This window comes from Carex rostrata, chromosome 14 (genome assembly GCF_964058835.1).
Source record: "Carex rostrata chromosome 14, lpCarRost1.2, whole genome shotgun sequence".
Classification (NCBI taxonomy): Eukaryota; Viridiplantae; Streptophyta; class Magnoliopsida; order Poales; family Cyperaceae; genus Carex; species Carex rostrata.
Genome location: NC_135931.1, coordinates 5,278,585 through 5,290,954, shown reverse-complemented (window position 1 = coordinate 5,290,954; position 12,370 = coordinate 5,278,585). Strand labels below are relative to the sequence as shown.

Here is a 12,370-nt window from a genome sequence, read left to right as displayed (position 1 = left end):
TAAGAAAGGTTTGCGTGCAGGTAACAGAAAATTGTCTTTGACCTGTTCTTTAATGAAATTGTGGGCTTAGAAGCCCAATTCTAAACATTGTAGCCTTTGATATCACAAAACCCCAAAATTGATAAAACAAACAAGGAAAATGAGAAAGAGAGACACAATCTACGAAGGTTTGGGCCTAGGAATGCTTGGGGTCTCACAACGAGATAATCATCTCTGATAATAATAATAATAATAATAATAATAATAATAATAATAAAAAAATAAAAAAATAAAAAAAAAACAGAGTTGCAGAGTTATCCGATTTCTCTTTTTAGTCATGAATTCATTATAGATACATATAAGTTCGTACAATTTTAACAATTAAAAGACGAATTGAAAGTGAATTTTGTTCTTTCTTCGCATAAAACGCTATAATTTTCTAAATTTAGTTTGTATGAGGTAAACAAACAAATAAAAAACGCACTGAAGTTACAGCATTTAATTTCTTCATTAGCTTGTTTTAATAAGCAAGGGTTTTGTTACAGCATTTAGTTGTCTGATTTTGACATCAAATTCAATTTCAGTGACCTCCTTACAAAGAAGAAGTTGCAGCACTTTGAAATTTGGTTCCTATCTTTCAGAGTTGTTGTAGCCTATAAACTGTAGAATATCTTCCTCCGGCTTCCAGCAGAATCTACACTTTTCTAGACAGATGTATCCAGTGGCAATTTTGTTTATTTGTTGCCACCTGTCCAGAAACGTGGCATTCATGCGTCTCTCCACGCTTTAGATTGATACAAATTTCCTGAGCACTGATCCTCGAAACTTCTTTTGTTAAATACTTTATATATATTATATATACTTGCCCAAATCAGGAACGACCCACTTCACTGCTCTTTTGTAAGCATTTCCTGCTCTTACAGTCTATAGAGGGTTCTTTTACTGTCTACAGAGAAATCGAGATGCCAGGCCTAACGATTGGAGACACTATACCGGATTTGGAGCTGGACACAACTCATGGTCAGATCCGCATCCATGACTATGTCGGTAATGGTTACGCGATCGTCTTCTCTCACCCTGGTACGGTTAATTTCAGAATCATTTCTGATATTATAGCTAGTTTGTTGTCGGTGTAGAAATACGCTCCATTGTCGGTATTATTTAGTGCACTGAGCAGCATAATTCAGTAATGTGTTTTCCTGATAGGATAATGATCTGTAATACTGACTGACGCTGGAATTAATTATGATCTTGATGTGTTTATAATTTCAGCTGATTTCACCCCCGTTTGCACCACGGAAATGGCAGCCATGGCATCTTATGCTGGTGAGTTTGAGAAGAGAGGTGTGAAGCTTCTTGGCATCTCTTGTGATGATGTCAGTTCTCATAAAGAGTGGATTAAAGACATTGAAGCTTACAAGGTTTCACACTTCATACATTTAATAATATATAGTCATCATAATTCTTTTAATCTTTCATTAATTCAACTTTTTAATGCATATATACATATCATATTTTGGTTAGTATTTAATTTACCAAAAAAAATATATTTACGAGTCAATTGATATATTGCTCTGTTTTTAATTATCATATTGGATGCAGCTGGGGAGCCGTGTCACGTTCCCGATAGCGGCCGATCCAAACAAGGAAGTGATCAAGCAGCTAAACATGGTCGACCCTGACGAGAAGGACAAGGACGGACAGCAGTTGCCCTCACGCACTCTCCATTTGGTGGGTCCTGATAAAAAGGTAGTGTCTAAAGCAGCTAATTTATTTTTAGGTACCAACTGGTATCACTGTATTAAAATAGTGTTCATGCTTTGATACCATCCATAGTAATATCTCAATTTTTCGTTTATATGCAGCTGTCTGTTTATTTTTCTTTTGATCAACCTTGTTAGTAAATAATTACCATAATAAAAGCAGAAATTGGTACCCTTGTTAATTTAGGTGCTTATTTAATTTTGCTTGGTCCTTGTTGATTTTGATCAATTAATTAATTCATACCGACACTTTCATTCCTGATAAAAATTTAGGTGAAATTGAGCTTCTTGTTTCCGGCATCTACGGGTCGTAACATGGATGAGGTCTTGCGCGTGGTTGACTCAATCCAGATGGCAGCTAAGCACCGTGTTGCGACTCCAGCCAACTGGAAGCCAGGGGACCCGGTCGTCATCTCGCCAAGTGTGTCAAATGAAGAGGCCCGGAAGCTCTTCCCGCAAGGATATGAGGTCAAGGACCTGCCGTCGAAGAAGGAATACCTCCGCTTCACAAAAGTTTAGATTTTGTACTGTGGTATTATATATATGTATGATGTATGCGTAGTCTCATGAGGGGTCTATCTATGCTGTTCTTGTTGATGATGCATTATGTATTATGTATGCGTAATATCATGAGGGGTCTTGTCTATGCTGTTTCTTGTTGATGATACAAGATGTATTATGTAGCGGGGCGTTTGTTTTGGTTCTGAAGGGGAACCGAATGTAAATTTCGGTGTCCTAAGTTGTGGGCTTTTGTGTGATTTAATTTTTTGTTAATTTTTGTTCTTATTGATTTTGTGTAAGGCAGTCGAATACTCTTCAATGTCTGCATATATAGCAGTGGATTACGTTATAATTATCACTTAATACATGGTGGGTTCCATTTGTCAGCGGCCTAGCTGCCCAGATTTTCTGGAGGACTAAGTCCAGCCAGGTATACATAGGTAACGGTTTTTGATCAGTCGAGTGAAAGTCCAATAAAAATGAAGGGTCGTCAGCGAATGTTTAAGGCGAAAGTAGGAAATTGAAATAGATGGATTGAAGAATTGGATAAGTGTTTTGTAATTTTATTTTATGTATACTTAAATATTACAGATTGCAAAAATTACAATTTTAAAAGATAAAATAATAGTTTATAAGAGAAATTTGATACCATTTTAAAATGAAAACTAGAGAGTAATACAGGGTTCAGATTATTTTTAATAAAATCTGTTTTACAAATATTTTAAAATGGATTCAAAACCTTTTCAGTCAAAAAGTTCCCAACAAAATAATTAAAAATAAAACAGGAAATTACATGAAAAAGGAGCTAGCGGACGGGTGTAAACGGATATGGATAATTCGCTCTGTATTCACTCCGGATACGGATATTCGGAGATTATTCGAATTCGAATTAAACGGATACAAATACGGATATTTTTTATATATGGTGAAATAATGGCGGATACGGATATATATACAAATGATTTTATGAAGTTGAATATCTGTATCCATATCCGCAATTATCCGGATCCGAAGTTATTCCCAACCGGCTCCGATTTTATTGTTCCGGATAGAAGTTGTTATATATCTTATATTCATTTCAGTCTTGGTTGTGAGATAAATGGTAATACAATATGGTTTTCAATTTAATCTGTTTTTCGCTAATGATAGTGTTATAATAGTGCTATTTTCTTTCATTTTTATCTTTATTTCTTCACTCTCCATTATTTTCAATTCTTTGAAGAATTTGAAGTCATGGCAAAGTGACATTGTCATTTCAGTTGGAAAATTTACTTTTGGTCTTCATTTATGTAATAGAAAATGGTTGATATAACAGTAACAAGGATATCATGTCAGTCTATCCGAAGTACATCTTTATATATATTAAATCTGCACCAAATGCAACATAATCCTATATATGTCTTAGAAGATGCAAAATTGCAAACTATTTTGAGATTGCGTTTGGGGTGTCAGACGAAAGCTCTATTAGGCCGGCCCATGATTAGATAAAAAAAACATGATAAGGCCTGTCTAATGTTAAATCTGATCCATATATATATATATACTAGTATCGTGCCCGTGCGTTGCGACAGGAACATATTGTAAGATTGAAAAGAATATGAAGAGATCTTTTTGTTGACATTCATACGGAATTAAAAAAATATTTTAAATGAAAATAAAAAAAGAGATTCAAATAATAAATAACACTAAAAGAAATAACAACAAATTAAAAAAAAAATCAAATATAACATGAAACAAGAAGTGGCTGGTATTTAGAATTATAACATGAAAAAATAACTGCATTATTTTACTATACTACCCCTGCATTACATTATTTGTTTGCCATAATTACAGAACCCCAAAAATTCTAAAACTTGACAGGTATTTAGAATAGTTTTTTTCTGCATTTTCATAAAAAGAACCAAAAATATAGTACAATAAATCTCTCAGACTTAAATCTAAAGATTGCTTGTCAGAAAAATGTGAGTTCAGAAAGTATAACACTCCAATATGGTAGCAAATATGCTCATATATTGAGAAAAATTATGTGGATATAATACTGGTACCAAAGTATAATCATGGTGTGAAGGATGCATATTGAAAATATGTCAGTTTCGAAAGTATATTGAAAATTGATCAGGCTTAGATGCGGATGATATGTCAAAGATACAATTCTGTGTTTTTTTAATTAAAACATAAGAAAAACTTGAAATAAAGCAACAAATAAGAAATAAAGAAAAAGTCAACACAGAATATCTCCTCACGGACAGGGGCCAAACGGGATTGCTGAAGTGGCTTTCTTACAATAGGAGAAACTATGTCATCTACATCTAGAGATCCCAAATCCGAGAAATAAACAAATAGCTATAGGAGAAATTATAAGAGAAAAACTGACAAGGGCTATTTTGCAAATAGTTAACTTGTTGAAGGATTTCATTGAGACTTTCTTGTTTTTTTTTTATATACTGTCTTGTCACTGGTAAAATTACCTCCTGTTTCCTCAGAAAATGTAATTTTGAAACTTTTTCTTAAAACAGTGGCCAATGAATATGCCAATTTTTGAAAATGGTTCAAGAGTACTTTTTATTTTTCTTGCCCCTTCTATATGTTGATTTCATAAAACAATTGAAGACCATTTTTATTTTCTATGCAAAGCCAAGAAGGAAGACCCCCACCTCTCCCCTCCAACCCGAAAACACAAAACGAAAAGATAACACTGTAATTAAATGGGTACAAAAGAATATTAATGAGGATTCAGGGTTCAAAAGCACTAACCGTGCATGATATCCTATTGCTATTACTTACTCTACTTGAAGCAGCCAAAACTTTGCTCTATCGCTCCTTCCTTAATTGGAATGGTTTTGGTACCACTTCCAAGATCTGTTGGTACCACTTCCAAGATCTGGAGAGATATTTTCCCTATCTGGATTATCTACAACATAAACAAGATATACTATAATCATTGTCAATGGGTTGACCAGTAAAAACTATATACCATGAACATGGCCACTTCACTTACTTGCACATGGTAGTTAATATTTGTACTGGTCAATGTATTTTGCTTATCTGGATTTATTAAGCCAAATTAACAAATAAATAAATCAGTAAATAATTCTAGGCAACTCAATTGTTGGATTGGTACCCGACAGTACATGTCAGGTCATTTCAAATGCACAAACCAAACAAAAAGTAACAGAATTACCTTGTAACCAGGTATCAATATCCAACTCCAAACTGTTGCTGTCATTTACCATCTTGCCTTGTGAGTGAGAGATAGAAATTACTTGGCTTTGCCTTTTCCAACTGCTCTCCGCATTGCTGGGCATTTATTCTCTTCTTTAGAGGCCAGTTCCACTATCTATTTTATTAAATTTTCAATCCTGTTAGGAAATACAGAATATAAACGAATTAGTAATTGGTAAACATGCACGTACCCACATGAGCACAGACACATAAATAAAGGAAGCAAACACATACTCACCTTCCAGGTAAAAACTTCATTGAAGCGGCCCATTTATTTTCAAGTTTGGTCACTCAGTTTCTTTTTTTTTCAACTTTTTGAAGTGAATACTGAGCACCACTGTATTGTACTTGCCTTCATTAGCTATATTCCTCCTCTAATTTGAACGTTGTTGTCATACTTTCTCACTCATATTGTGCTATTATGATTGCAAAACAATAAAGTTGTGGGTATTGCACAGCCAAAAAAATAGATAGTTCCAGTAATTGAGGCTGACCGTTCTTGACTCTACCTTTTCAGGTTGACCTGATTGATTAACGCGCACAGTCCTGGGTCTGTTGGGCTTTCTTAATCTAGTGGTTGATTAAGTCAGAATGCAGATTTTTCATTTCAGACCTGACCTTTTTATGCATAATTTTACTTTTTGCTAAAACAACATGATAAAAGCACTATCTATCCCGTCAATTTTTAACAAAGATTTATATATGCATGCAAACTGTTGTACCTAACCAACATAGTGTCCCGATATGTTGTCCAACACCAACAACAGTTAATTTCATAATACTAACTGCAGATACTTAGTGAAACATACCTCAGACATTGATGGCTTAGGCGACATCATTTTTCCTTAATTTTATTTTGGCTCTTCTTCTTCTTCTTCTTGATTAGAAATGGCGAGAGCGAGATGATGCTGAGGGGTGCGGAACTGAGGCGAGAGCGAGAGAGAAATGGCGGAGAGCTTTTAGGGATGGGAGAGAGAGAGATAGGTAGTCGTGGGTCTGAGGCGAGAGAGCGAGAGAGAGATGGCGGAGAAGGCTGAGAGCGAGGGTCTGTGCGAAACGACGGGGCACATCTGTGGTAGGTCGGGTTCTGAGGCGAGAGAGCGAGAGAGATGGTGCGAGAGACAGTGTCGGAGAGGGGTGGCGCGGGCGGCGGGTCTGAGGAGGCGATTAGTTTTTTTTTTCTTTTTTTCTTTGGAAGAAGGGATCGGGGTGAGGGACTGAGGGAGACGGACAAAAACGTAATTTGCTGGAGAGAGGCGCAGCGCTTGAGCGTTCAGCGAAGAAATTTAATCTGCACGATCTTTGATTCAAATTCAATGGTGCAGAGCGAAAATAAGTGTGGTAATACGTATGGCTATCCATGTAGCGGGTTCAATTAGAACTAAATGTAGACTTCTACATATATAAATGATGTATTTAATCAAAGTTGGCAAATTATTTAACTGAAGGGTTCAGATCTGATGCGATTTTACATAAATCAATCCCGATCGTTGGAGTTTCAGGACAACCTACTCAATTTAAGATGCATAATATAGAGGAGATATATTATTTCAAAATAACAGTAGATAAAAGAATTTACTTTATTGATTCTGTTTTATTTTTACATTGTAAAATATATCTGTTTATATAGGCCAACAAGCTAGCCGTTGCTATTTCCTAACATACAATTAATTAGCCGTTTACCCTTCTAATTACAACACTAATTCAATCAAATATGCTACAGCTATATATTCCTAAAGTACACAGTTAAATATGTAAAGTTGAGGATTGTCAGTGATCCTCTTATTGGATCGGATCTGCTTGGTGATTTGCTTGATCTTCAATATCTTCAATATATATATATATATTTTTGAGACAGAATCTGATCCATATATAATTAAGTGTTGATCAATCTTAAATGTTTTCTAATTGGTCGCAACCCATTATGACCGCTCCGCAAGGGTCTATAATTTTGGATAGTCTCAATTGTCCCCGCAAGGTCGCAACTGGATTATATGAACACCCAAATTTCTATACAATATGTCCAAGTTTTTTTTTTTTTTTTTTTCTTTGGGGGAGAAAATAATATGTCGAAGTTGAAGAACCGTTCTACCTTTATATTAATAACATTACGAAGTGTTCAGTTTATTAAAACATTTCCAAAAGATACACCATCAAATTGTATTAAATTCCATGTTGTAGTGCCCTTTTTTGAAGAGTCGTACTAAATGAAGGAACAAATTAATTATCTATCCATCACACGTGGTTTGACCGGTGTTCATTCAAGATTTCAAGACCAAGTTGTTCAGCGAATTCTTATAAAATAGTATTCTCCGGTCGCGCAGTCAAACATAATTAGAATTAACAAAACACATTTTCCTGCAATTACCTGTTCTGTTATTTGCCCAATGAGAAGTGCTCAAATTAGGTATCTGCAGAATCAGAAACGGTCTCATAGGCATCGCATTATATTCGATTTGATATGCATTGGAAATCGTCTGATAATTAGTATTGAGATCCACACAAACAATTATATACTTTTTGTATATTAAGTGTATATGAATCAATCATGATGTAAATCGAATAGCTCTGACCCGACCCGAAGTGAGATTGATCCGATGCAACGATGCGTGTGGACGGCACCCACTCTATATATAAATATCGCCACATATATATATGCAAGACAGCCCACGTGAATTATTTATTCTGATTGGGCATGTGCGCGTTGATTCCCGTTTTAGGTTTCCGGGAAGACTATTTCTTCTAGTGCATGTCAATTAACGGTGGAAATTAAAAATCTATGCAAAAAAAGGGAGAATTGAAGGATGGAATTATACTGATATTCGTATCCTCTGTTTCCAGAGATATTAAGTTAGAGTTTATTCTGAATATTAGTTTTAGTTTTCAATGTAATAGGAATGGAATGTAGCAGGAATGTAATAGGGTTCCTGTAAATAATGCCTACGGGCTTGCAAAAAAAAAAAAAAAAATCTATGCCAGTAGGTAATAGTAGCAGTACCGGTGAATGAAAATCTGCTGTTTTATTTGCAGGGCACTACAATATTAACAAGTAGAATAGATAAATTTTTGTTCTTTATTATTGGTAATATGATAATATCTATTGTTGTAGAACATAATTTGGTGGTAGAATGTAATTTCGTTTTATTCAATGTACAATATATCATATAAAACATAGGAAAACATACATTAATTCCTATGTCCCTGGACTCTTTTATACAGAATCTCTTGATCTTTAAACCCTTGCTAACAACAGCGCAGCACCTTTTTAAGTATTTTTTGCGAAGAGATTTTCATTTTGACTTCATATGTAGTACAATTTCTGTAAACAATAACCTCAGTTTTTTTTGTTGTCAAATTACTTTAGAGGAAAATGATAAAAGTAACTAGCTAATGGTTTTTTTTTGTGCCAAATTAAGGATATGTAATTGATTGAAATACTATAATATGGGCAATAATTTTCTCAATTTAACTCTTATTAAAGCACCAAACAAAATTATATAGATGCAACAATATAAGAATATAAGATGGGCAAGGTTAAACTGCCTTATGTCTTTAATTTCTCAACATGTCTTATTCCCTTTTTTAAGATCCAAACAATACATATTAAAATATGCTTGATGACCAAATTTTATATTTTTTGAAATTTTGTTTATAATTATATTTCATAGATACAAAATCATTGTTTTCCAAAAGATTCTGGACCATTCAAAAACAGTAAATTTGTACCTATCTAAAAGATAGTAAAAAGTTCTCAAAAAATATAAAATTTGGTTTATACGAGATAAAGATAGTTATCTAAAAAAATATTATAAAATCATTGTTTTCAGATCAATAGTGTTTGAAGTTAGAAAATGAAGATAAAGATGTAGGCATTAATAAATAAAAGACATGAGGAATTTGATAACACTGCTCATATGAGATTTAATACAAAAATTATATATAGCAAAGTCTGAATTAGTATTTATTATAAAATAAAAACCATCATTGTCAAACAGCTAAGCAATTGCAGTTGCTCTGTCAAAATCGGAAATTAAAAATCCCTTGAAGAAAGAGACCAAGTCCATGACCAGCATAATATATCTTTTTAGTATAACTGGTCTGCTTTAGTGCTTTCTCTCTTATATAATAGGCAGCCTTGCAACCAGCTCCAATACACCAACGAAAGCCTAAATTTGAAGCTAACTCTCTCCCTCCCTTGCTGTCACGCTCTCAAATTCTACAGTGTGCAGTACACTAGTTACAAAATGGAAGCAAAAAATACATTTCAAATTCAAGTTTTCCTCTCATGTATCCTCCTTTTTGGTACACTGTCGACCAAATCTCTCGAAGTTGGGTATTACAAGTGCACAAATACTTGCCCTCAAGCAGAAGAAATTGTCAGAGGTGTAGTCTACAAGTATGTTTTACAAGAACCTGGCCTCGGTGCCGGCCTGATCAGAATGTTCTTCCATGACTGCTTCGTTAGGGTATGATCATGACAAACATTTATATATAGTTCTTAATTACATTTCTTGCTTAATTAATGGATTCTTAATGTATCATTCTGCAATAAGTCTTTACAAAAGAATGCAGTTATATTAAATTTTAAGCTCTGATTATATAAATTGACCCTATATATACTAAAACCGTAGAAACTAATTATTTAAATCTCTTAAAATTTGCATACAATGTTAAATTTGTCACTAGCTCACAAATCCGCAGGTGAAGAAGGGTCAAACAAACAAGCATTTGAATTTATATCTTAGAGCGTACTTAATTATTATAAGTTTATAACAACTTAAAATATTCTTCTTCATTTAGAATAATATTAGGATAAACATTCAGATTGTTAGTAGCTCATAACCCATAGGTAGATAAATATAACACACATATAAGAGCAGTCTTGATATATAAACTTCATTAAAAGTTATTTCCCCTGCAATTTACAACATTTAGTAATCAATAAATTGCTATATTGCCATTTAATAGTAATAACTGTCAGTATATATATAACATATTTTGTTTTCTCGTGTTTCTCAATATTAGGGTTGTGATGCTTCCGTCTTACTTGATCCTTCCTACCTAAATCCAAACCCTGAGAAATTGGCAGTCCCGAACAATCCCAGTCTCCGTGGCTTTGAAGTGATCGATGCGGCAAAATCAGCTGTTGAGCAAGTTTGTCCTGGTATTGTCTCCTGTGCGGATATCATCGCCTTTGCAGCACGTGATGCAACATATTTCCTTGGAATGATATCCTACGAAATCCCTTCTGGAAGGCTCGACGGAAGGATCTCCATTGCAGACGAGGTCCTCAAGGTACTTCCTACTCCTTTCCACAATCTCACCGTAGTGAAGGCTCTCTTTGCAGCCCAGGGGCTCTCTGCAGACGATGTAGTTGCACTTTCTGGAGCCCACTCAATCGGCCGCTCGCACTGCTCATCCTTCACAAATCGCCTCTATCCCACCATTGATTCCACATTGGATCAAGGCTTTGGATATTTACTGAGATCCAAGTGTCCAGAAAATGCACCAGTGGATGGTGTTGTTCCTCAGGATTTTGTCACACCGACCAAGTTAGATAACAAGTATTACCAAAATGTTAAAGGTCTCAAAGGACTCTTCTTCTCGGACTGGAGCCTCTTGACAAGTGATGAGACTGCGAACCTTGTGAATGACTTTCGGACTACACCTCAGTTCTTCGAGGCAAAGTTTGCAGAATCAATGGTGAAAATGGGAAATATTCCATTGCTCTCTGGAACGCCGGGTGAGATTAGAAAGTCATGTCGCGCTGTGAATTACTAAGCGTGTTAAGGTTTTGTATTGTATTGTATTTTTTTTTTTTGCAAAAGGTTTTGTATTGTCAACGTGTGCAAGCGTGACTTCCTTTTTTTTTCCTTGCACGTATCAATGTTTGTTGACTCGATTTAATCCTGATTTTTTGGTTCTCTAAAAAAATATTATATATTTGGTTGAAAGATTCAATTGTGTACGTTATTGAACCAGTCTGGTTGAAAGTTCAATGGTGTAATATATTGACTCAGTCTTTTTGTCCCAAAAAATATTTTAGTTACCGCCTTGATATTTCAAAATTCTGATTTTACTATTGATTTCTGGAAAACTGAAAACTTACCTCATGTGCACCTTGATACTACGCACGAGTTTCCTCCGTTTCAATTCAATTTTAACTAGATTTGGAGCCTTTTATATGGTGGGACAGACAAAACTCATGTGCAGCTCCAAGCTGCGCACGTGGCAACATATAAAATTTGTATAAATCAATGGTAAGGTTAGAATTGAAATATTGAGGTGGTAATTAATTTTTTTTAATCTTTTGTCTTGTTCCTTAATTATTATTTTCCCATGTGGATAAAAAAAAAAGCTAATTAGAGTTACGAATTTCAATTAAAAATCTGCATTTATGAAAATTTTAACACATATCAAGTAATTATGTACTTGGCGATTTGGCCAATAACTCAACTGGAAGAATTTCATTTCTTTAAACAAAATTTATTAATTTAAAACATGAATTTGAATATAGCAGGGTACTAGCTAGGTATTTTCTAAGAGATCCTTACGAAAGCATGTACCTAATATATAGGTTGGGAGCAGTTAGAATGATCGATCAGCATTGCATTTCCTATATATTGGAATTAATGATCAGCACTAAATCATGAATCTTAATTAAGATATGGATCAGCTTTAACATTGGACAGCCTTATCATCTCGATTTGTAATTAATTAATCATGGGCTAAATGAGACAAAGGAGATTGCATATTGAGGCTGTCGGACCGCTGTACAGCCCAATATAGATAACAAAAATCAATCACAAAGTAGTTTGCAGCAACTTGTGAGAAATAATTATGTTTCCTTGTTTATGAAACAACTAATTCTGATACTATAATAAATAATACTTGGAAAATACAAA

At 34.4% G+C, this 12,370-nt stretch overlaps 2 protein-coding genes across 3 annotated transcripts; both read left to right on the top strand.

The window, feature by feature from the left end:
• The first annotated feature begins 884 nt into the window (after positions 1-884).
• On the top strand, positions 885-2,323 carry PER1 (1-cysteine peroxiredoxin 1). The gene is made up of 4 exons (XM_078315006.1): positions 885-1,059; positions 1,252-1,400; positions 1,582-1,728; positions 2,016-2,323. Exons 1-4 carry the CDS (start codon positions 942-944, stop codon positions 2,259-2,261), a joined length of 660 nt encoding a protein of 219 aa, XP_078171132.1. The 5' UTR covers positions 885-941; the 3' UTR covers positions 2,262-2,323.
• A 7,335-nt stretch (positions 2,324-9,658) lies between these two features.
• On the top strand, positions 9,659-11,353 carry LOC144565407 (peroxidase 2-like). 2 transcript variants are annotated; one of them, XM_078315154.1, is made up of 3 exons: positions 9,659-9,931; positions 10,491-11,256; positions 11,294-11,353. In XM_078315154.1, exons 1-2 carry the CDS (start codon positions 9,710-9,712, stop codon positions 11,244-11,246), a joined length of 978 nt encoding a protein of 325 aa, XP_078171280.1. In that variant the 5' UTR covers positions 9,659-9,709; the 3' UTR covers positions 11,247-11,256; positions 11,294-11,353. The 2 variants fall into 2 exon arrangements, with proteins under 2 accessions (XP_078171280.1, XP_078171279.1); XM_078315153.1 differs by lacking the exon at positions 11,294-11,353 and having other exon boundaries at positions 10,491-11,261.
• Positions 11,354-12,370: the final 1,017 nt, after the last annotated feature.

Bases quoted from the DNA above. Each gene is read 5' to 3' on its own strand.
- PER1 (XM_078315006.1), top strand. From the start codon at position 942: ATGCCAGGCCTAACGATTGGAGACACTATACCGGATTTGGAGCTGGAC. The intron at 1,401-1,581 runs GTTTCACACTTC...TATTGGATGCAG, and splicing joins AAGACATTGAAGCTTACAAG to CTGGGGAGCCGTGTCACGTT. The intron at 1,729-2,015 runs GTAGTGTCTAAA...ATAAAAATTTAG, and splicing joins TGGTGGGTCCTGATAAAAAG to GTGAAATTGAGCTTCTTGTT.
- LOC144565407 (XM_078315154.1), top strand. From the start codon at position 9,710: ATGGAAGCAAAAAATACATTTCAAATTCAAGTTTTCCTCTCATGTATC. The intron at 9,932-10,490 runs GTATGATCATGA...TCTCAATATTAG, and splicing joins TCCATGACTGCTTCGTTAGG to GGTTGTGATGCTTCCGTCTT.